Consider the following 26,097-nt stretch of genomic DNA (forward strand, 5'->3'; position numbering starts at 1 on the left):
TGATGTCCGGGATAAAGCTTGAGCAAATTGAGCATTTTGACCGGAAGTGTAATTTCAGCATATGGCAGAGAGCGGTGAAAGATATTCTGATTCAGCAAGAATTTCTGAAAGCGCTGCAAGAAAAGAAGTCAGAAAATATAAAAGATGAAGATTGAGAAGAATTGGAAGCGAGAGCGGTAACCACAATTCGTTTAAGTTTGGCTTCTGAATTGAAATATTATGTTATGAATAAAACATATCCTTCTAAGTTATGAAAAAAATTAATATGTAGAAATCCCTAACAAATAGACTATATTTGAAGAAGCAATTGTATGAGTTTAAAATGGATGAGAAAAGTGATGTTAGGGACCATATAAATAATTTTAATAAGTGCATAACTCAATTATTAAGTGTAGAGTTCAAAATTGATGAAGAACATATAGCGGTTATTTTCACTACTGCAATTTAGGCTATTTGCGATGACAATTGTCGTCGCAAATAAATAAATATTTGCGGTGACATATCGTCGCAAATATTTTTGTAAAACCGAAAAAATATTGTCGTCGCTTAAAACACACGCGTCATCGTAAATATTTGCTTGGTGGCAGATCTTGTCTCGCGTGAACTTTTAGTGCCAAAATAACATTATTTACGACGATATGTCGTCGTATCTAATTAACTAATTGTGACGAGACATGTCGTCGCAAATAAAATTTAATTTATTTATTTTCTCCCAAGCAAAAAGGATTATTTTGGCGGGTGACAAAATATTTTTGTAACGACATTAATGTGTGTCGTCGCAATAAGTGATTTTGTATTCCCTCAATAAAACAACAGACGGGAAAATTGGGCGGGTCCCCAAAAATTATTTGCGACGACATTATCCATGTCATTGCAAATAATAATTCGAGAACCTTCCTTCCAAGCCCTAAATATTCTTTTCTGTTATCGCAAAAAACTCTGTGATATGCCCACGAGCAGAGCCTCCTCCTCTATTTTTTTTGATCGGCTTCTCTCTCTCGGCCTCTCACCGGTTTTCTCAAGTTTTCCGACCCCAAACTCTCAAAAGCTCCTTGTATTATCTTCAAAATCAACAATATTATAAGTTTTATTTGTTTTTTCATCCAAAAAGTAACAAAATCTCCCCGCCAAAGTCTGCCACCCCCGCCGCCCTTTGCCCCTATTTATCTTGCCGTTTTCAGCCCCCGTTTCAGTGGGTCTGAATTTTGTAAGTTTTTCTATAATTATTGTACTTTTTAGTTTAAAATGTATGAGTTTTTTGTCATTTGAATTGTGTATAATTATGGATTATAAATCTTGAAGTTTGATTTATAGATTTTAGAATTAGTATATAAGTTGAAATTTGGATTATAGATTGAATTTTAGATTATAAATTTTGATATTGTTGAAAGTTGATATTAAGATTGTTGAAATTTTAAGATCATAATTTGATTTAGATTGAAATTAAAAGTTTTAATAATTATTCTGGGTGGCACATCTTGCAGTTATAGTGTGCTGAAATGTTTTAAAAGCTATTTTTTTTACAGGTTTGAATTTTTGGATAATAAGAAAAATGTCGTTATGATGTCGAAATTTTATTAAAACCTATTAATTTTAAGAATTTAATTAATAAGAATTAATTATATTAATAGAAAGAAAATTAAAAATTAATTATAAACATTATGAGTACAACAATAAAAAAATAACTTGTTCATAAAGTTTGATAAAACATATAATTTGATTGGCCTGATATTGAAGCAAATACTGGCACGTTTAATGTCGATGCATACTTGTGGGACAAGTCGCCCGTTGAAGATGAAGATGACTTTATTGATGATGGTGATGATGAAGATGATGACGACGTCGAAAGTGCCGATGATGTTGAAGACATTCGTAGTGACGACGAATAAAACTACAGTAGTTAATTTTTATTTATGAACTTTTTTGTAGTGACGACATTCGTAGTGAATTTTTTTTTTTTGTGACATGTGTAGTGAATTTTTTTTTACGGCACAGCGTCTTGATGTCTAGCCTAGTAGCTACATGCGTCAGCTCTACTAGAAGATCACAGTCTCCACCTGATCCGACGAGACTCCCCGCACATTGTCAGTCTGGTTTTATATGCTATAACACAGACTCCCAAAATTTGTTACTTGTTGAACTCTCTATAATCAAATTTCGTTATTCTTATTTTCTTATAGTTTTGGAGCCGACATCTTGACGTCGGTTTGGTCGAGGAGTAACTATAGGTTGAGATATAGTGGAGAAAGTACAAAAAGATGGGAAGCTTTTTGTCTTGTTTGACGAGACAGGTTCATGGAAGGCGATTGGCGAAAACGTCAAATATTTTGACAGTGCTGTCAGCTTGCACAAAGAGATATATGTGACCCACACTACAACGCTTGAAAGGATGTGCCTGACGAGCATAAAAAGAGGATTCAAAATCGCATGCTGGTATATATTTGAAACAAAATTTGTTCTAAAAATTGTTAATTATGGATACAATAAATAAGATTTATTTGTTAATTTTTTAATCTATTTCAGGATTGGTTTAACCTCGACTACGACTGCGACAACGGCATCATTAGAGATGTAGTCGACCGTGAAGCAAGTAAACGTTACAAGGACTAGAAGACTACCTTGCACAAACACTTCGAGAAGATGGGAGGGGCAGAAAATGAGGATTTTGTCAGGCAAAATCCTCCTAAAAAGTTAAGGAGAAAAGAGCAATGGGGACCTTACTGTGATCATTTTACGTCCCCTGCTTTTCAGGTTCAATTTCATTATGTCTTCTTACTTTTGATTAATTGGTTTATTTAATTATTAAGTATGTTACTAATTCATCTATGATCATTACTAGAAAAAATCTGCTACAAATTAACAAACCCATGGCAGTCAAAAGTGGTTTAGCTTCCATGGTAGAAAGTCATACTCCGAGCATCATTTCGATAAGGTAATACTAATTTGCATACTTGTTAAGTTTTTGTCACTTTGGCTTAATAATTATTCTAACACGTTCAACTTGATTAGGCAAATCCTGAGACCCAGGAGCTAAGATCATTAATTGACAATTGGGGTGACATGCACCGTCATGGGTAGAATTTTATCAATCCGGACGCGGAACATGCATTTGTAAGTAAATTTTAAACTTATTTCCTTTTTCGTATTTAACATAACAAATTATACTATTTTATTCATTTTTATTTCATTTACCTTTGTGGGCTCAGATGGAGGTGGAAAGAACCATGCAGATGACACAGTCTGCTGGGGAAGGTTCATCCACGACGATCAATGAGGAGGAGATTATGTCCCAAGTCTTTGGCATGCGCAGAGGACACACTAAAGGAGTGGGACCGACACTGCCACGGAGAAATCGTTCATGCGCTTCCACCTCATTATATGATTCGCAATCGGACGTGTCATCTTTAGTTAATTTACCCCAGCATGTCCAAAACTGATTGAACAACCTCTACATCAAGCAATGTATCAGGTTCGACAACCAGCAGATCATGATGGAAGTCATGTGCTCGATGAATCCGAACATCAACTTCTTGCCAGTTAACCGTCCTCAACCGTTGGTTCCTCCGCCGCCTGAGCGAAACGAACAAGACGAGGATGATGACGATGATGCTGCTAATTTAGGAGATTAAAATATCTATTTTTATTTTTCTTATTATCAATACTTTTTAGTATTTCTTGATTAATTTACTTTTTAAGACTTATTTTATTATTATGTTAACAATTTTATATCAATCATTTATTAACAAATATCAATTTTATTGTTTTATTTTATTATTAAATTTTCTTCTAATATATATATATTTAATAATTAATATTATTAGGAAAGTATGAAAAAAAATAATTTTTGCGACGACATATCTAAAATGTCATCGTAAATAGTCTACATTACTAGCGACGACACTTTAGATTTGTCGTCGCAAAATGTTTCAAAAACTTTTATGACGACAAAATGTCGTCACAAATAATTTAGGACACGTCATCATCAATGACATATTCGACAAACATTTGTGACAACTTATTCGTGACGACTGTCGTCGCAAATATATTTACAATGACATTTTAAAACTATGTCGTCGCAGATATATTATTTGCGTCAGAGTTTTTGTGACCACAAATTTATGACGACATGTCGTCGAGAATAAAATATTTACGACGACATTGCGTCGCCGTAAATGAGCTTTTTTATTGTAGTGTTGTTGGCCTCCTTACCTAAATCATATGAGACTTTGGTGACTACACTTTTAGTTGGAAAGACAATGTTGACTGTGGATAAGGTGTCGAATGTTTTGTTAGAGACTATAAATATAAAAAAAAAAACCTAGTGTTAACGTCTCATACTGAACAAGTTTTAGTGGCACAGTCAGATTCTAATAGAGGTAGGAGCAAGTAACGAGGGAGATGTTATGATAAAAGAGGTGATAGTTCCTAATCTCGTCCAAGGACGGATATTGAGTGCTAGTATTGTCATAAGAAGGGATATTATGAGAAACTGTAAAGCACTGATGAAGCATTTGGAAGCAAGAAACCCAAGAGACTTCAGATTTTGTAAATGTTGTTAGTGACAGGTATGAAAGTGAATATGATGTGTATTCTGTTATTGTTGATGAAAATATTTCTGATTCTTAGATCTTGGATTCTAGATGCTCGTTTCATATGTGCCCATATAAAGAGTGGTTTGATTCCTATAAGCCTTGTGATGCTGGTACTTTGTTGATGACTAATGATTCTAGTGCTAAAGCTGTTGGAATAGATACTGTAAAGGTGAAGAGTTATAAGGATATTGACAAATGTTAGGTATGTTCCTCAACTAAGGAGAAGTTTGATTTCTTTAGGGGTTTTAGACACTTGAAATTGTGAGTATTATGCGAATGGTGATTTTATGCAAGTCAATAGAGGTGATTTAGTGGCCATGAAAGGTGAAAAAAGTGAAAAACTTAGATAAACTGATTGAGACTACAATTATTGGTAGAGCTATGAAGGTGGAGCCAAGTTACGAAGCATCTTCTTCGGTTGTTAAAGAAGTGGCAAGAGTAAAAAAGTGCAACAAGATAATAGAAGATGATAAAGGCAAGATGGTGAAAACTTATAACAGTGAAGATGCTTTGAAGAAGAACAAGTCAGTTCGTTGTGTCAAGTTTGATGAGAGCATGTTTATTCTTGTTGAGGTAGCATCATCGTCATCCCATCCATGAGGGGGCAATGATACCCAAATGTGTGAGGAATTGAAGTCAAGCTGGCGATTGTTAGGTAAGTGACTCAAATTAATTTTGAGAAAGTTATTATTTTGTATTTTTTAGGTAAGTTACTGTTTTCTGTTTTTGAGAAAAGCTTATTAGAAGTTTATAAATAAGTGTTTTGTGTAAGGTTTTATGTGTACTCAGAGAAAAGTATAAAGACAAAGTGCCTTCTTTAGAGAGAGAGAGAGAGAAAATTGAGGAGAGAAATAGACAATAGTGTAAGGGGTTTTGAGTAGAGAGAAAAAGTGAGAAAGTTTGTTGAGTGTGTAATTTTAAAACTGTTAGTCAATTTGTTTCTTTCTTATGTGGACGTAAAAAAATTTCCTGAATCACTTAAATATTTATTTTCTCTATTTTTTGTTATTTTTATTTCAATTTATTTTTTTTTCTGCGTGAGTATATAGTGTGTTTTTTTGCTGGCAGCATGAAATTACAAAGAATCTTTAGCATCCCATGTGTGTTCGATATAGCGGTGTGAAATGGAAGATTTTTATGCTAATAAAAGCACGAGGTCGACTTGGTCCATGGACCTTTAAGAATTTTCAACTCTTCATCGTACAGACAATAAATGCTGACTCAAAAGTACAGCTATTTTTGTGTTCGATTTTCCTCTCAGCATTTGGAATTATTTAAGTGCAACTTTCTATATTTGTAACATTTTATAGATATAGATATTGATCCAACGATTCTAGAGGCTGCTCTTATTTATTTATTTCCTACTGAAGACCTAATAGTTAGGTTTTCTTGATGGCCAAGTACCCATCTTTCTCTAAGAAAGTTGTTGTTTGCGTTCTAATTTATTGCTTTTATGAAGTTTCGTGGTGTTTTGTTGGTTTGGTTACTTCTGAGAAATTCAGTGGAAACAACAAAAACATCTATTTAAATAAAACAAGGAAAAGTGTGGAAACTATAAAAAAAAAAAAAAAAAAAAGAGTAGGACTTCCCCCCTTCTAGTAAATGTCAACAAGCATTGTCATCACCTAACAATGTTGTTAAGTTAAAGATTATCATCTGCGGAAAGGAGGCTCCCTTTTCTAAATTGCTTTTGATAAAACGATAGAACATTTCAAAATTTCGATTTTTTATTCGATATACCTAATACCCTCATAAAGGTCAAGATGATAAATCATATAATTGTATAGAAATATGAAAATTCTCCTTATCTCATAATGTAGAATACAAGTACTTAAAGATTAAATCTCTTTAGAAAATCTTCAAATTATAAAAAATAAATTTCAGCAGATTTCGCCATGAAATTTTTTTTTTTTTCCCCCTTTTAAACAACATGGTTCGTTTCTCCAACTTTTTAATTAATTCCATCTAGTACGTAGTACTTTTCCTATCTTCAAACAGCCTGACATCCCATTTTCCAGTCTGATCTCTCCAACCCTTTTCTTTCCATTTTTACGTTACCAAACAGCCTAGCTCCCATATTTTCCACGTTAGTGAATCTGAAATTTTTCTTCCCCTCATCAATGCGTGGAATATTACATATATATATATATATATATATATATATATATATATATAGCTACTGGCTAGACTTACAAAACAAGAATTGTAGAAGCAGTACTTCTTAAAAGGTACATATTCCTACCATCCCCAGCATGCAGAAGCGTCAATATCTCAAAACTTCTCTTCCACTCTGTAGAAAATAGTGGAATCTTTTCCCGATTAAAGAATCAAAAAAACTTGATACGACAAAGCCACACATAGATATATTTATACAAGTACATACATAGATATAGTATTGCAACATGTCTAATTTTCACAAAGACTTCCAACTCAATGGGATTGACAACTTGCTCTGAGATTTTCCTGCTATCAAACAAACTCTAGCTAACGTACTTTCTATTACAAGCGTCCATTTTCCACTGTGTATCTTTCGCATGCATGTATACATAAGAATTAATATAAATATATATATATATATATATGTAGTCATTTTGAAATTATTCCAAATTCAGAAGTGCTAGTAAATTTCTTTAAGCTTCTTCCGGACTTTTGCTTAGCGGTTTCCTATGTTGTCATGCACTATTTTTAGTCTAAGGGGAGCCCATAGTATTTATGACATATCTCCGAATTTCAGCTTAAATAGTACTAGAAAATCATCGAGGAAAAAAAAATAAAGAATAAAGAAAACAGAGAAACTCATGAGTTTTTCTTGTCCTGTCGGTTATTTGGTCAGACCTAACAAGATACTTATCTATCTTCCGGTGGCGTATAACTATACATGTTTGTGTGTCTAATTGTATATGTTTTCAGAAACCTTTCTCACTCATATTTTTTTATTATATTACTTTTTATAATAATAAGTATTTTTGACCTTTTTATCTAAATAAGTTTAAAAATACTTTTTAGACATAAAAACACTGTTTCAAACACTAATTAGGGTCCGTTTGAATTAGCTTTAAAAAACTGCTTTTAGCTTATTTAGTCCGAAAGCCGCTTTTGAACCTGTTTGGATGGATAACTTTAAAGTACTTTGGGCTATTTTAAACACTTATAGAACAAGCCATTTCCTTAATGCTTACGAAAAAAGTGCTTATAAAAAGCTTTTTTATTTACATTTTTAACTTTTTATTTGTGAATAACAAATTAAATATTCTACTCATATCCTTTTATTACATTACTTTTTATAACAATAAGTGTTTTTGACTTTTTTATCCAAACTTATTCAAAAGCTATTCTTAGATATAAAAATACTTTTTCAGGCACTATTCAAATACTAATTAAAAAGTCTCTACTTATGCTTATCTTCTTCCACTACTTAAAATCACAAGCACAAGCTATCCCAAACGAGCCCGGTTTGACATTATTGTGTTGTTAAAAATTTTTGTTGTTGCTACGTCAGAAGTTGTTGTTACCAGAAGCATGTAGGTGCTTATTTTTATTAATTAAAATATTTTTTAAAAAATAATTACTTTTATTCAAGGAGAAAAATTATTCATCCACTAAATTTCTTATTATTGATGTTATTTTTAAACATTTTGATAATTATTAAAAATATTGGAATAACTTTAGCATTATATGCTTATTAAAGATTTTCAAATTTTTGAATAACTATTTAAAAACGAGATATATTTTTTAGTTTGGTATGAAAAAAATAAAATTAATAGAATGTTATTAAAGTCATTTTAGAAAATTTGGACAATAACACCAATAAAAATGGGATTTATACCAAACAGATTAATCTGTTGTAACTTCTTAAAAGAAATTAAAAACACAGCTTCTAAAAGCATATATGTATGTGATACGAATTAAGAAATCATTATTTTCTTAGACTAATAAAAACTTTATAGTACTTCATATATGAAGCAAGGATCATGGAGCGAATCTAATGTAGTTTTTGGCTCTTGAACTCGATTAAGGCGTAGGATTAAAAAGAAATGGCCTTCTCTTAGCCGATTGCCATGTGTCAAACACTTTATATACCATAGCACTTATCAAATCTGAAGACGTCTTTTGTTAATTTTGTGTACGCATAGTATAATAATAGTCTAATAAATCAAATTAGTCAACGTATTAAAAAATAGATATGATTTAATCAAATCCTATATATGCGATCATTATAAAACTATGGTCAATATTGATGTCATCATGTTATTTATCGATGGGAACAGGAACGAGAATTTAAATCATGGACTTGTATACTTCGCGACCAAGCTATACGAAATTAGGTGAAATGGACTTTCTGAGTATGTTCCACCACGAATTTTTTTAGAAATATATTAAAATGCCAATTTAAGGATGGCGGTTTTTTACTTTACACTTCACATAGTAAAATCAGTCAACGTAATTTTATTAACCAACAGAGGTAAACACATGAGGAATAAATTTTTAACTTGGTTGGGACACAACAAAGTTTGGAAAATGATTAACATACGAGTTCGTCGAAACTTAACCGAACATTCACATGTCACAAAATACATGCATATATTTAGTAAGATTCCTTGACCAAGAAACATGTGTGCAATAACGTACAAAGACCATGATATATTATTATCCCCATGGGAACAGAACCAGCGCTTTCAAACCAGTCTTATGCTAATTGATTTATATCAAAATACGTAAACTGATATAAAATAGAAAAAAAAAAAAAAGAAGAAATTATTAACATTAATTACTGATGATTTTTATTAAAAGAAAAAGAAAATTACATCAGAAAAGAGAAAAAAAAAAACAAAATCAAGTCCTGAACCTATATCTTGTAAATCCAAAAATATCTAAACCAAACTCTCTGATGATTCAGTAATTAATGTTAATCACTGAAATATTATCAAAGCTACTAAAAAAACAGAGGTAGCTTTTACAGGTAACCACCTTTTTTTTTCATTACACCAGAAATTACATGTTGTTAATGTAGATGTAGATCTTCTGTCTCATTAATTAGCACGCAATTCAGATTATAATGAATATAGACATGCAACTTAAACTGATTTTTTAGTGTAACACATCAAATATATATCTTTTGCTCGCTTAACCTATTAAAGTTACAACATAACATTTTTGCATTACTTTAACACGTCATGCTTGCACAAACCTTACTGAACATAACATTTATTGATTGATGATACAACAAATAAAGAAGAAAATTATGGTTTTTGAAACTCACATTAAAGTAGAAACCCGAATTATAAAAATTTATACTCAACCTTATATGTGCTTTACCAACTGTTTTTTTTTTCTTTTACACTAATTTATAAACTAATTATTTTGAAACTCGTACACTTTAGCATATACGAATAATATGGAAATGACATAATCAAGTATAGGGTACTAGACAATCATAAGGAAGAAAAATAAACCATGACTAATACTACTAAACCTGACCAACATCACTTAATTAAAAAAGTCACAGAGAAAAATTCAATATTGTACATTAACTAAGGTAAATCTAAAGCTATAAAAAAAAAAAAAAAAAAAAAAAAGAGAAAACAAAAAAAAAAAAAAAAAAAAAAAAAAAAAAAAAAGTCGTCCCTCCCTCTCATCAGCTATAAATAGGGGCACTCGATCAGCTCTAGCCTTCACAGAAAGCCTTGATAAGTCCATTTTGCTAGCTAAGCCATCTTATATTGCATTTGTGAGCTAACATGGCTGCAAGTTACAAGCAAAACCAGCTTAAGATAGTGTCCAAAGTAGGGATAATCGGGGCCGGTATTAGCGGAATTGCGGCCGCTAAACAGCTTTTGAGTCACAACCCTGTGGTCTTTGAGGCCACGGATTCGATCGGAGGTGTTTGGAAACACTGCTCCTACAATTCCACCAAACTCCAAACCCCTCGATGCGATTTCGAGTTCTCCGATTATCCATGGCCGGACAGGGAAAATTCAAGCTTCCCTTCTCACCTTGAGGTCTTGGATTACCTGTACGGCTATGCCAAACACTTTGATGTGTTGAAACACATTAAGTTCAACTCTAAGGTTGTCGAAATTCGGTACGTTGGTCATGAACATTCTCAAAATATGTTGGAAGTTGATCATGTGAAGGACTTGAAGCCATACGGAGATCAGAACTATGGGCATCTATTGCAAGGCCGTCCTGTTTGGGAGGTTGCTGTTCATCACACATCCGACCAATCCGATACTGTTCAGGTTGTCCTCGTTTTTCACTTGATTCTTACACAATTTATTAGCGTACGTTTATATATATATATATATATATATATATATTTTTTTTTTCTTTGTACCATTTAGACTTTGATTGTACTGCATGCATAAGTATCACTTATTTTCTGCTCACAACACGACGATTTTAAGTACTTACAGGGGGGGGGGGGGGGGTGGGGGGGAATTGAAGAAGAAGAAAGAGACTACTACAAGTCCTAGCAATAGATTTTTCACAATCTTATGGCATACGCGAATGCAATAATTAAATTTACTATTCATGTAAGCGTTTTTTTAGCTAGCGTGGACTTTGAAAAATGCTAGGGCTAAACTTACACCTGATATTGTATTTATATTCACGGTTGCGTGATGTTAAATTACTTGTAGAAGGCCACGCATGACCATCATAACAGAACGGCAGAGGTAGCTTGTTGTACCAGTCAAATCATTGTGCATGTTTAATTCTCTGGGGCTCGTTTTGCTAGTTCGAATCACAATTTAAGTTTTTACTGAAGTGTTTTCTCTCACAAAAATTTAAATTCAAATTTTTCTACGGTAGTGTTTTTCTCTCACATGAATTCACTTTTTAACTCAAGTTCTTAACTCAGATCAGCGAAAGGGCCTAAATTTCTCTGAAAAAAAGTCTTTTTTTTTTAAGCTAGTTGACTTGCATAAATGTTATAATGTTCCAACATTCAAAGGACAAAATGACAAGCTTTTGGGTAACTTATGTTATTTGTTTGTAAAGCTATTATATATAGTTTTGACTAGTTTTTGGACAAAATTACAGTGGTATGCATTTGAGCTTCTGGTAGTATGTATTGGTAAATACGGAGACATCCCAAGAACACTGCCAACTTATAACTCTTCCAATAGTAATATTGGACGTGAAGTATTTTGCGGAAAGGTTTTGCATGCCATGGATTACTCTAAGCTCGATAAAGAAGCTGCTCGTTTGCTGCTAAAAGGAAAGAAGGTCGCAATCGTTGGCTACAAGAAATCAGCCATCGATTTAGCTATGGAGTGTGCAGAGGCAAACCAAGGTACGTGTAATAATAACAGTAATTGTAGTAAACAAAAAATATATATATATATATATATTTAAACAGCTTTTTTAAGTAAATAGCATATTTTTAAAATGATTAAAGTAAATAGCATATTATATGTATTATGACACGTACAGAAGTATAGAAATATACCATACCTAAGGCACTGGCTTCTATAGGGGACGCTGAAAAAATATAGTCATGTTAATTAATGCAAGTCATGATAGAATATGAAGCTTTGTCACAGTCAAAATGGTTGAACTAGTTGACAAATTAGATTCTTTGACTCCACGGCAAGAACTTTAATTTTTCTGTGTGATAGAAGTCAACAAGAATAAGTTTTGATTAAGCAGTGCAATACTGGTGCGACCGGCAATATGATATATGTAGCTTTAATATAATGAGGCTCTATCTTCTAACCAAGACACATTTATTGCTGGAAGAAAACTGCATCTTTCGAAATCTCCTAGTTACGCCACGAAAGGAAAAATGTTAAGCTTTGTCTTTTATATTTGATCAGATTTTTTATATGACTTCAGGTAGAGCCAAGTAAAATTATAAAAAAAAATAAAAAAAAAATAAAAAAAAAAAGTGAAAATAAAAGTGTGAATAGAATTTTACTTAAGGGTGCAAATAAATTCTCAGTAACTAATATTTACCATGCGAGGGGAAAAGTAAAATTTAGAGAGACGGTAAAACAATGAGATGAACATTATTGTTTCCTTTTTTAAAATAAAAAAATAATAATAACATATTTGGTATTCGAATAATGCAATTTGTGTGCCCAATATAGTCTTTGTTTGAATCTTGGTCTCCATGTCTAGAAATTAGAAAATATGGTTGAGGAAATGGCTTGTTGACATTTTTTTATACGTCCCTTTCTCTAATTTCTCCTTTAAAATTATTATTGTTTCAAATTTCTTTTTTCTTTTTGGCTGGTTTGAATAATTAGGACCTGACGGGCAACCATGCACAATGGTGATAAGGACTCTTCATTGGACCGTTCCATCATATTGGATATGGGGATTGCCGTTTTTCTTGTTTTATTCAACAAGGTCTTCTCAATTTCTCCACGAAAGGCCAAACCAAAGCTTGTTCGGAGCACTTTTGTGCCTGCTTTTTTCTCCCTTGGTAAAATTCCATTTTTTCCTTTCTTAATCACTCATAAACTATTCTACTAATTAATTGACCACTTTAATAGCATTTTATTACATTAATTAAACACGTGAATTAAGCTAATTTCACAGATTTATATATTTGGTTTTGTATCAGAGGAGGGCAATTTCCAAGTTCATAGAGTTATACTTGGTGTGGAAACATCCACTAATGAAGTATGGACTAAAGCCAGATCATCCCTTTGAGGAGGACTATGCTTCATGCCAAATGGCAATATTGCCTGAGAATTTCTTTCGTGAGGCAGACAAGGGGAAAATAATGTTCAAAAGGACATCAAAATGGTGGTTTTGGAGTGGAGGAATTGAATTTGAAGACCACACAAAACTAGAAGCTGATATTGTGCTTCTTTGTACTGGTTATGATGGGAAAAAGAAGCTTCAAAATTTACTGCCTCGGCCGTTTAGTAGTCTCGTTGTGGACTCTACAGGAGTCATGCCCTTGTACAGGTAATTTCTTTCATGATTAGAAGTAAAAATATGAGTTAACTTTATATATATATATATATATATATATTGATCATTAAGCCAATGCTATAATATTGGTAAATCATAGTTAATTAATTAAATTAATGCAAGTGGGTGTGGAGTTAATGAAATTTCCATGTCATGCTCATGACTATGGTATATAAATGTAACATAATTAATTTAGGTTCCACTAGGGACGAAAAGGAAATTACGGTAAAAAGGAAAAAGAAGAGAGTTGTTATACAATTATATTCAACATCAAGGGTAGAAAGAATTTAATGGAAATAGAAAAGACAGAACATCCAGTTAATAATTTGCAAACAAGAATTCAAATTCCATCACCACTTGCATTGCAACCAGACACTATTCAATCATGGTATAAAAGTTTAGCGTGGGCCCCATCTATGAGTCCCATATTGCGATACTACCTTTAATTAATTAGTGATTAAAACAATCTTATTCAACACTAACGGTGTTTAACAACACCTATTAATAAAACGCGTCACGTACGATTAGTGATAGTACTTAATACCGTTGTCTTAAAACATTTTTCTAATTAATAACGCTTAATGAAAGAGATCTTTTCACGTGGTGTTGTCAGGGGCACTATTCACCCATTGATTCCCAACATGGCATTTGTGGGTTACATAGAGAGCGTCTCCAACCTTCACACGGCAGAGCTGCGCTGCAAATGGCTGGCAAGGCTTGCCGACGACAAGTTCAAGCTTCCAAGTGTCGAAAAAATGCTTCAACAAATAACCAAGGAATTTCAGATTATGAAGAGGACGACCAGGTTCTACAAGAGACATTGCATTTCCACTTTCAGTATCAACCACAGCGATGAGATATGCCGTGAGATGGGATGGGCTTCTTGGAGAAAGACTAACTGGTTTCTAGAAGCTTTTAGCCCTTATAGCAGCCAAGACTACCGTGAAAAGGAGATCAAATAAATCGACGATTTATATTTAATTATCCTTTGACATGGCTTAAAAGCTGTCACTATTAATCAATGAATATTAATAAATAATAATTAGGGGGCTTAATCTTCCCCTATATTATCTATAGTCTATACATACCAGTGCTTCTACTTAGTTGTTTGATTAATTAATTAATAAAAAATAATAATGCTTATATTTCTATATTATGGATTTGAACAAGTAGAACTTTAGAATGTTATATTTGACATTACCTCAAATATCATGCAATTCAGTCAACACAAGTAATTTAGACCCTTGAATTTAGGTATTTTGTGCAGTTGCTCAGTGTATTATTATTATTATTATTATTATTATTATTATTATACGCCTGTATTTATACCTTTGTGTTTAATTTGTCGTACAAAACCTGTAAATTGGAAAATGATCCCTTTGTTTTAATACAAAGACAAACATACAGTAAGCAGTACCCGGTCGGGTCAAATCTAAATCTTGGCTCAGAGATACCAATTGTCTCAAATTTATTGTTATAATAATACAATTTGATATATATCCGCTAGTGCCCAAAAGAAATATACAACTTGATATAATCCAAACCATTTTTCACACATTTGTTGCCTGCCAATATAACTGTGGGGTGGAGCATCCAAACCGCCAAAGGACATATCCAAAATTGCCAACTATATACGGAAGCTCTTAAATCCACAATCAGGATAAGCTACATAAAAATTGAAACTTCATTCTAGAATAATGAACATGACAAGATATATATATATATATATATAAATATATATATTTATTTATTTATATCTTTTGCTATAAATTACAAAGGGTTTGAAATCAATAATGGTACCTTTTCTATCCCTTTTTTTCATTCTTTTTTTTTTCCCTAATAAGATAAGCTACATAAAAATTGAAACTTCATAATAAGGCTTGCAAGTATTCTAAGTAATAGCTGAAATTCTAAACAATGACAGTATAATATATTAATATTACATCAAAAATAATTGAACATATGAAGGTGAGAAAGGAGGCAAAAAATGGCCTGCCTTTGGTACATTATTTCCCTCTATGGCCTGCCTTCTTTAACATCTTTGCAAGCCTTATTATGATCTCAAGATAAAGACAAAATGCTTTTCCAAAACCAGCCCCAAAAAATAGTAAAAGGAGAGCCAAAGATTTGATTCAACGAAAAAATAAAAAAGAATCATCAAATTCTTGTGAGGCTCAAGCTAGCCAGTCCCCATCCATACCTTCAATTTCTCCAATGTCCATGCTGTGCGTCCCAAAATCACAAGTAAAAATGAATTAGCAAAGTCATATATAAAGTGTCTAGCATCATTATCTAAAATCCTCTAAAGTAAAATGAAAAAAAAAAAAATACCCCTCCGGTAGGATCAGATAAATTTAATGAAAATTCGATTTCAGATATTTCTAATTTACCAATAGAATTCTTTAGAAAAGTACACAATTGTATTCAAAATGAAATGAACATTCTTGGGTGGTTAGTCAAACTAAATTGCTACAAGGTACCATGGCAATCTGACACAGTGACGAAAGCAAGAACCGTAGACGCCTACAATTTCTGTTTTATCCAATTCCTTCTGTGCCTAGTTCTTACAACTTCCATAGCTCTCAAAAAGTTGAGGAAAATATTCTAGTTGAAACTAAAATTGCCCTCAATTGTTCTTACTCTAATTAGAGATAACATTTATGGGTATGTTTATATACTTGTGGCTAATGACTTCAAGACACCGTAATGCACGGGCCAAAATAAGTGAGGATTAATTGCTTATTTTAAAGAAAACGACAAAAGAAAAGTGCATTAATTAAAGAATGAAATGACTAGGAAAAACTTAAAACCCCCTAATCCCTTTACATTGAAACTTTTCATATGGCACAAAAAGGGGAAAGGAAACAGAAAACATCCACAAATTCTTTATTTGTCTTTTTAGTGTTTTTTATAAGGTTAAATCTAAAATCCAATTAGATATATATTCTTACCAAGGCAAGGCAGGAGACTGGAAGTAGTCGTCAGAGCAGTAGTAATCATCAAAATGCTGCTGCTCATTGGCACTCAACCAGGCAGGAAACTCCATGAATTGATCATCAAACGGATATTTGAATCCATTAATCCCATCACCATCATCATCATGATGATCTCCTTCAGCCTTCAAAAACTTCAACCAATAAGCCGATGTCACCAAATTCATGGTGTCATTCCACTCCATCTGATGCTGCTCTCCTATTGATCTGATCTCCGCCATCTCCTCGTCGTCCATGGCCGCATGCAGGCCCCCTCCGCTGCTTGTCGTGGCGCTGGAGTCGATGAAATCGGCTGGCGACACCGCGGCAGGCCCCGCCATTGCGGGCGAGACATAGGGGTCATAATCAGTGACAGCAGAGATGGTAGGGGAAGATGATGATGATGGGGATGAGGCTGAGGCTGAGGCTGAGTTTGAGTGGAATGAAGGGTTGTGGTGGTAAAGACTAGTGGTGTCAATGTTGTTGAAATCATGGAAATTGAGGTTTAGGCCAAGGGCTTGGTTTGGAAGGGTGAAGTTGAGATTTTGATCACCACCAAAGGGTAGAGTTGAGATTGGAGAATTGGAAGGCCAAAACAATGGATTTGGAGGAGGAAGTTGATGATTGTGATGAGAAGAGAAATTGGAGGAGTAGGAGGACAAGTTGTCGAGGTAATTGGAGAAGATTGATGTGTTTGATGGGTAAATCCTATGGTTTCTCCTATGTTTAACCTTCCCTTCTTGTTGTTCAAAGTGAAGTGGAGGCTGCAAAAGTTGTGATTGTGGCTGTTGTGGTGATGGTGGTTGTTGTTGCTCTTGTTGTTGTTGCTGCTGCTCATTGGCTTGTTTCATGGCTGCTCTATGGAACTTGAGAGCGGTGACAATCTCTCTTCTAGCCTCAGCCATGTTTAGAAGCCTTTCTTGGTATGGCCTACTGGTGTGGAGTCTCCTCCTTACTTGCTTTTTGTGTTGTTGGGGTCGTTGGGTTTGCTGTGTTTGTTGTGTTTGTTGTTGGGTTTCGCTTAAACCAGCTTCTCCAAGTTTGGTTAAGTTTTGGCCAGGAAAACTTTGATGATGACCATCAACAAGAACAACACAATCTGGGTTGTCTTTTGGGTTAATATTCATGGAGTCTTTGGTTTTTGAAGAGGTCAGTTGTTTCACTAGGCTACGGATATAGGCACCAGAGAGATGAGGCTCCTCCTTAAGCTTACTAATTTTGTCTATTTCCATTCCTTTAGTTTCATGCTTTGAGGAAGATCGCCCTTGCCTCATCTCACCAAGCTTTTGTCTTTTTTTTTTTCTCTTTTTTCCTTTTTTTCTTTCAAGTTTAGCTATAAATGGAATGTGGAAAAGAGGTGGTGGTGGGTTGGAAGAATCATGGGTTTTTCCGCTATATTCTTAAGGACAAAGTACAACAATATTGCAGAGAAAGAGGCAGAGCTGATCCTTTGAAGTCCGGAGGAACCTCATGGGTGTTATAAATAGCTGAGGACAGTCTAGGGTTTTTAAAAGTTTTTGGAATTTTCCCCGTTTTGGCAAACCACATTAGTTACTGTTTTATTACTCCTTTAAATGGGCAGTTATGAAGGTTGGCCTTTTCTTTTCTACTACAATTTACCACTACCAGAATTTTTTGTCTTTGTTTTTGTTTGTCCTTTGGGGGTTGTTTACACTTTATAGTTTATACTACTTTTTTTTTTCCTTCAAATTAATGTGAAAACATCTCCACCTACATATAATAATAATGTTTCCTACTCTCATTAAATTGCTACTACTAAAGTGCAGCTAAAACCTAGTTCAGTTAATTGACAAATAAAACCTGTAAAAGTCAAATATATGATAGAACTTCTAAAAGATATGACAGCATTCAATAAACAATAACATTTTACCGGATATAAGAAGAGGCTCCAAGAAATAACCTTTTTTCTCTTCTTTTTTGTCAACCTACAACAGTCTTTTCACTCAAAGAAGCAATATTAAACGACATCATCACGAGAATTATTTTAAGGGAAATTGCACACTATCACGTGATAATACCTAAATCTTGCATTACCTAGAATGAGATTGGATTAAAAACAACAGTAGTAGAGATAATAACAATGATCAATCATTATCCCCAATAAAAAAAAAACAATGCTCAATAGAATAGACTTCAATAGGATGGACTTCAAGTAGGAAAGTTGATTACAACTCCTATCTTAACATGAAAAATAACAAAAATCTTGTGATTTGTCAAATTTATTGTACTAAGTGATGTGTAAATTATCTTTCCAATTAATGAATCAAACTTTTTTACAGCATTTTATTACCAAAAAAAAAAAAAAAAAAGAATTAATATTGGCTTAGAATGCACATAAATTCCCTTTTAGTACAATTCACATGTGGTAGTTTTAGATTGTAATATTTCGATTTACATGTGTGATTACTCTAACAAAGATGACATTTTAGGCATACAATAATTCATGGCTATTCTGGTATATTGTCTGCAAGTACAATGGGACCAGGCTCTAAAAGACGTCAGCAAAAGCCTACTGGGACTGACAAAAGAATCTCCATTACTGTTGTAACCTTCTAATTTTTATTTTCAATTATTTTTAATGAGAAAAAAGAGAAAGCATCCAATTTTTCTGTTTAAACAACTTGTTCAACATGATTTGAGTCTGTTCATAAAACAGAGAACTTGGACCTTTTTGTTAAGGCATTCCACAGTGTGTTTAAAAGACAGAAGTGCTCCATACTATCCTCCCTATTTTCCTCTCTCAATATTATTATCTTTTTCTTTCTGTGTTACTGTCTTTCTATATCAATAATTTTCACTTTGATTCCTCTATTCCAATTGGAGAAGACAGAGGCATGGCTTTTATGAATTTTAGCAGAGTTTTCAGGCAGCAATAAACAGTGAAAAAAAGTGCAGAAGACCAAGTCATTACCTGCCTAAACAGAAAGATCAGATCAGCTCCTACATATCAAGTTAAGATTAGTCAAAAGAAAAGATAAACAATTCAGCAGAGCTAAAAACAAAATTTGTAGCTAAGATCACATACTAAGACCCCGTTCATTTTACCGATTCGAGTTTAGAATTTGAGTTTTGTTACAGTAAAAAACTTTCATAAACAGTCACATTTAACTCTTTTACTACTATAAAAAACAATCGCATAAAGTCACGTCTCAACTCGAATCAGCAAACAAAACGGACCCTAAAACTATTCATTCTCAAGTTAAACACGCAGAGAACAAATTCCTTAAAATCATTATTTAATACATCGTTATTTTTTTGTGCTAAATTTATAGATGGCACACTTGGTACCAAATTTAACAACAAATATAGCATATGCAGCATCAAGTATTAGCATGGCCAATGCGTTACCAAAGTAGTATGCTAAAGCCAAATTTTAGCATTTAACTAGGAAAATCATTCTCTAATACGGCGTTATCTTTCGTGCTAAATTTAACACATGTTATACTTAGTGTCAAATTCAGCATTTATTAAATCTTGATGTTTGATTATTATTAGCAGATATATTCACGTTTTTATTTAATAATTACAACATTATCATTTTCAAATATTGTTTTAGATTAAAAATTTCTTTCACAAGTTCCAAACTTAATAATTATAATGAAAGAAGTAAAAATTATAAATTATAAAATAACATATCAATTTTCACATTTTTTAGTGTCATATTGACATTTGCCATAGTCTAAGATTGGGTGTCACGTGCAACATTTCTACGAATATTTGAAAATCAATGACTTAATTGTTAAGTACCTTTACTTTTCACTTTTCAGTTTAATGATTCCGAATATTCTACATGTTTAGAATAAGGCTTTTTGGTTAGATAGCAACTGAGCTAGGAAAGGGAAAAATAATAATAAAATAATACACTGTTTGCCTCATTTTTCATAGTTTAGAAACCTAATGTAAGCATTTCCAGAAACAAATAGGCTAATTTTCTACCGGAAGATCAATCCTAAAGAAGGAGAATATGTTAGGCGAATAAGCTAAAGCCTCAATCGCTGTCTATGTATTAATTTAGCATTATTGTACTGTTAAAAAATTTTATTACTGTTGTGCTATTAGTAATAATAGTGGCGGAGCGAGGTGAGGCCCCCGGTGCATATGCCACTTGAATTTTTTATATTTAAATTTTAGTATATGTTTTTTTAAAACTTTTTCATATATGCTCTCCTTATCAATAAAAATTTTAAATATATCCTCACAAAATTTAATCTCAAATTATTTTGTTTATTTATATTGTTCGTTTGATCTTTTCTTATTAAATCTTATATTTTTAAATGTACCTAATTGATTTTTTTCTCAAATTTATTCTTATAAAAATAATTTTTCTTTCAAATTGGTCCTTCTAAAATACTTTTAAATATAATCAAGCTATATAAAAAATGACCCATTAAAATATTTTTCTCAAAATGTGTCCCTAATTAAGATTTTTTTTTTCAAACAATCATCTCAATTACGACTTTTTCACACATATATTTTCTCTAATTTTCCCTTGTTGGAGTAATATGTATTTATTCAAATGTGCCCTACATACTTAAAGATCTTTTTCCCCCCTTTTAGCACTAGCATCTACTATTTTCTCATAGATTTACCTCCTAAATAGTTTTTCTTATCTAATTTACTTATTAAAATCTTTATTATTCAAATATGTTAAATAGTCTATACATATATACTACTCATCTAAAAATATTAAGAGTTGATTTTATTAACATTTTACGTTTTTAGTTTACACCCCACCTGAATCAAAATCCTGACTCCGCCACTGAATAATAAGTTACTATGATTAGAAGCTATGTCCTTTATCAAAGTATTTTTCTGTTAGGTTTCTGGTTTTCAATGTTTTAAACTTTATTCAAAATTAATAGAATTCAATCACGTCATTTTCATTCTATTTATAGATTTTAAGATTTCTTTAATAAACGAGAAACATAACAATACTAGCTTACCTCTATGAATTTGAAGTTTCTAATTAGGAGTTCACTAACAACAACTACCACTAGGAGAACTAAATTGAATCCCAGCTCTTTTTGACTAAAACCAAATCATTTTAGCTACGAGACGTTTGGTTCATAGATTTAAAATTATAATTTATAATTTTAATTTTTAAAATTTTAATTTTTTATTAAAAAAAATATAAAGAATTAAAAATCATGATTTAAAATCAACAAACCTTTAAAACAAACCTCTAATAAATCTTCGACCTTCTGAAATATTTTAGCTATGAGACGTTTGGTTCATAGATTTAAAATTATGATTTATAATTTTAATTTTTAAAATTTTAATTTTTTATTAAAAAAAAATATAAAGAATTAAAAATCATGATTTAAAATCAACAAACCTTTAAAACAAACCTCTAATAAATCTTCGACCTTCTGAAATATCTTATCCTCCATGGAAATAAACAATTTTGACAAGAATAATATTTGCTTTTCTCATTATTCCTCACGTCCAGTCAAATTACGGCTCAACCAAAATTGAAACATATCCTTATCCCTATTACGCAATCAACACAAAGTCCACCAAAAATTTTTTTGCCTTTTTTTTCACAAATTATTTTCACGTTGTCACTCTCTAACGTAAGTGTAGCAACTAATTTGACTAGATAACCAAAAAAAAAAAAAAAATCAACAATCTCATACAAAGACCAAAAAGGGGGAAAATTAACAAGCTAAACAACAACAGAAGTAGAAGAGGGAGAAAAAAAAAAAAAAGGGACATCAAATCATTTTGTTTGAAAAAAAAAATGATTAATGTGAAGTGGGGAGGGGGATACGTATAGAATAAGCAATTTAAGAATAAAATAATAATAATAATAATAAATGAGTAATAACATTATATAATAATGAGAATGCAAAGAAAGAAGATAAAGAGAGAGAAGAAGGGAAGAGAAAGAGAAAGAGAAACAGAGCTTTTCCTGCTCTGTAAGTGGATAACATCAAAATAGAATGGATGGATGCATATTTATTTATTTATTTATTTGTCTGTCTGATTAATTTAATATTTTTTATTATATATACTAAATAAAAACAAAACAAAAAAAATTGAAAGAAAGAGAGAAATTCTTACGGATAAAAACCAAATGAAACCAAAGGAAAGAAGCCAGATTGCCAAAACCAGACAGGTCTCTCACCAATGGCTTGACCGCATACACAGCAGGTGGCCTTCAAGATAAATATTTTTAACAGATAAGCCCTCCTTTTCACGAATCCCATTCTTCATTCAACTCTCTTTTCCATCACTCTCTCTCCTCTCTCTCTCTCTCTCTTTAATTTTTCCCCGTTGGATTCCATTCCATTCACACATCACTGAACTGCGTGTGACTGTAATAAAAATCACACCCTTTTTTTTTTTTTTTTTTTTTTTGGGGGGGGTTTGGCTTGGCTTGGGTACTCGTTTTATACACCGAAAAGAAACTTTGGTGAATCCATTCATTGATTTGGTTCTTTTTTTTTCCTGATTCCCACTAGCTGAAATTTTCACCTCTGGTTTCTGAGATGTTTGCAGGGCCTGGCTGGTCGTGCACTCCTCAACAGTTCACACGCACTCTCCCTCTTTCTCTCTTCTTTCTGCTTCTGGGGTCCCCTCCTTTTCTCCCTTTCTTTTTTTTTTTTTTTTTTTGCCTTGATAATAATTATAAGATTTACTGGTATTGTCCAAATTTCATTAAATTCACAAGTTATTTATTATGTTTTTTTACTAGGACAGATTTCTAATAAGGCAAGAAAATACTCCACAGTTTTCACCATATAATCAAATCAGATATAATAATAATAATTTAAGAGTATTTAATAAATGTTGAGTTTTGTTTTTTTTTTATTAGCATTTCAAAGAGTTTTCTTAATTTTTATGTGATTTTAATGTAATTACGATGATAAGTAATATGATGGGATGATTTGGATATAAATTGATTTAAAAAAAGTAAATAAATAAATAATACAAGTAATAGTAGAGATTAAGAGTCCGTTTAGTTCGCTGATTCGAGTTTTTAATTCGAGTTGAGATGTGACTTTATGTGAGAATTTTTTATTGTAACAAAAAAGTTAGATGTGACTGTTTCTGAGAGCTTTTTACTGTAGTAAAACTCAAATTCTAAACTCGAATCGGGTGAAGTGAACGGAGCTTAAAAATTCCATCTTAACAATTGAAATATTCTTTTACTGATTTGGGATGGGAAGATTAGAGGTCAAATCCACTTTGATCTTGCTTGAAATTATGTGACGAAGGAGTAAAGAGGGATAAATAATGCAACAGAGCACCCACCAAATCTGAGTTAGAAGTTGACCACCTCCGAGGGACCAACGGAGCAGATACTGTGAATTTTGTCATAAAAATCAGGGTGGCAAAGTACACTAATAAATGTATACAACTGATAAACAATCAACAATTTACTGCTGCCTCTTTTTTCTTCCCTTCTTGCACCATAATTACCACTTCTCTTTTGTATTTTTATTATGTTAATGTTTCACAGGTAAAAATCTCTAAAGTGGACTTTACTTACCAAGCCATAATACGTTTAATTTATTGAGTGCAATTGAGAACTATTATACGTGTGCGTGTTTAGGTTTTACTTGTTTTGTGAATTTAAATTTTTTATTTAAATTTAAATGTGATATTTTTTTAAAAAAAAATTTAATTATAGTAGAAAAAATTAAATGTGATATTTTTTAAAAAATTTTAACTTAAAAATTTAAAATTAAAAACTCAAATAAATTAAAGTCGTATTTATTTTATCAATTTAAATTTTATTATAATAAATAAAATTTTAAAATAATTATATTTAATTTTTTTATTATAATAAAAAATTTTATATAAAATTATATTTTAATTAAAATTAAAAATTTAAATCAATAAACTAAAGGAACGAATTTTTGTTTTTTCTCTCTTAATGATCTATCGAGAGAAGCTTTGAAGAAAGGGTCAAATAGGGTGGTATTTATCTAAGTTCACTGCGGAAAACAAGTGTGGGACCGCCTGTGGAGAGTGACGGACATGATGTGACGGGTCATCCTCCAACGGCTAAGTTTCCATTAAGGTGCTGACACTTTATGGTGCCACGTGGGCTGAGCTTTAAGGCTCCAATCAGATGAATGACGCCACGTGGGATCCAACGTAATGGACAAGAAATAGGCAGCACCATGGCTCTCCCCCTGCTCCTGCCCCACGGCCGCCCAAACAAAAGCCTGCTGTCCCCTCTCTCTATCTTTATCAATTCTTCACAACTCTCTCTCTCTCTCCCTCTTTATTTCTTTCCCCAACATTTTAACTGTTTATATACGTATAAGTTAAATAAGATAAAAAAAATTGAGTATTTTTACACATTTATCTCCTGAATTTATATAATTTTAACAATTTATCTTTTAAATTTTTAATTTTAATAAGTTATCTCCTTAATTTATAAACTTATTGTAATATATCTCATTTTAACATTAATTATATTAAATTACTATCGAAAAAGCACGTTAATAAAAAATTTTTAACATCTCAATTTTAAATGTGACATAAATTTTTTAATTTCTCAACTTTTAATCATTTAAATCTAACAAAAAAATTTGAGCAAATTTAGTAAAATAGGGCATTTTGTAACATTTTTATAAATTCAGGAGTGTTCATTACCAAAATTAAAAGTTTATAGAATAATTTGTTAAATCACAACAAGTTCATAAGACAATTGTACTAAAAATCTAAAAAAATTTAATGAAATTGTTATGACCTCGGATGCCTAAATTCTAACGGTAGTCACATTTTGTCTCTGATGTTGTATTTTCATGTCAGTATTTTATCCTTTGATAGAACGATGTCAATAAGCAAGTTCGCAAATAAAGTACTCGTTAAAGCTTTATTTTAAACCGTCAAACATGTATTATAATCTGTCAAATTTACAGTGATGTATTTTACTAAAAAGGTAAAGGTGGAATCTGAGTATGGAAAGCGATAACATTAAATAAAATTTTTATTGTAAATATAAGAAAATAACAACGTATCATTCTGCATGTTATTTATTTGTAATAAATTTAGATGAAAGGATTTAACTTTACATCTAAAAGTGGAATCTGGTGACAACTTACATATTGTTCTAAACATTAAATCATATTAAAATTGTATGGAAACAAGAATAACATGTAAACGTAAGGATATCTACTAAGGAAACATTTAGTTCATGGATTAAAATCATGTTATTAGAACTATTTTCGATTTACGTGTATTTTTTGTGAGAAAAAATATTGTAGAGAACCATGAATCATAATTCAAATCATGGTTTGAATCCTCCAACCAAACATCCCTTAAAATATTTTTTTTTTCCTATTTTATTGTGCAATCATCCTAAAATTTAAGGGGTGTTTCCAACCAAACATCCCTTAAGATTTTTTTTTTTTCCTATTTTATTGTGCAATCATCCTAAAATTTAAGGGGTGTTAGTTGGAATAGTGGTGGAATTGGGAATAGGGTAGAGAAGAGCCGATCGTTGCAGGTCTCCTCACACTGCTTAGGTCTCTCTCCAATTTAACCCCCCAAATTGTATGGTCACTTTCCGCTTTAAGTGGGGGTGGCGGTGGGACCATCACATTTTAATCTGCCACCAACATCAACAT

General features: G+C 32.0%; 2 protein-coding genes across 4 annotated transcripts; one reads left to right on the forward strand and one right to left on the reverse strand.

Annotated features, from left to right (window-relative positions):
* Positions 1–10,293: 10,293 nt before the first annotated feature.
* LOC21401599 (probable flavin-containing monooxygenase 1) lies at positions 10,294–14,558 on the forward strand. The gene is made up of 5 exons (XM_010100098.2): positions 10,294–10,831; positions 11,634–11,886; positions 12,842–13,020; positions 13,162–13,511; positions 14,131–14,558. The coding sequence occupies exons 1-5, from the start codon at positions 10,331–10,333 to the stop codon at positions 14,477–14,479; spliced, it is 1,632 nt and encodes a 543-aa protein (XP_010098400.1). The 5' UTR covers positions 10,294–10,330; the 3' UTR covers positions 14,480–14,558.
* A 798-nt stretch (positions 14,559–15,356) lies between these two features.
* On the reverse strand, positions 15,357–22,876 carry LOC21401600 (probable WRKY transcription factor protein 1). Of its 3 annotated transcripts, XM_024166932.1 has the most exons (4): positions 22,574–22,876; positions 19,422–19,450; positions 16,469–18,220; positions 15,357–15,740 (listed from the first exon to the last, which is right to left on the reverse strand). In XM_024166932.1, exons 3-4 carry the CDS (start codon positions 17,761–17,763, stop codon positions 15,692–15,694), a joined length of 1,344 nt encoding a protein of 447 aa, XP_024022700.1. In that variant the 5' UTR covers positions 17,764–18,220; positions 19,422–19,450; positions 22,574–22,876; the 3' UTR covers positions 15,357–15,691. The 3 variants fall into 3 exon arrangements, with proteins under 3 accessions (XP_024022700.1, XP_010098401.2, XP_024022699.1); XM_010100099.2 differs by lacking the exons at positions 19,422–19,450; positions 22,574–22,876 and adding an exon at positions 18,381–18,617; XM_024166931.1 differs by lacking the exons at positions 19,422–19,450; positions 22,574–22,876 and having other exon boundaries at positions 16,469–18,367.
* Between the last annotated feature and the right edge of the window lie 3,221 nt (positions 22,877–26,097).

This window comes from Morus notabilis, unplaced genomic scaffold, assembly GCF_000414095.1.
Source record: "Morus notabilis unplaced genomic scaffold, ASM41409v2 Scaffold348, whole genome shotgun sequence".
NCBI classification, from domain to species: domain Eukaryota; kingdom Viridiplantae; phylum Streptophyta; class Magnoliopsida; order Rosales; family Moraceae; genus Morus; species Morus notabilis.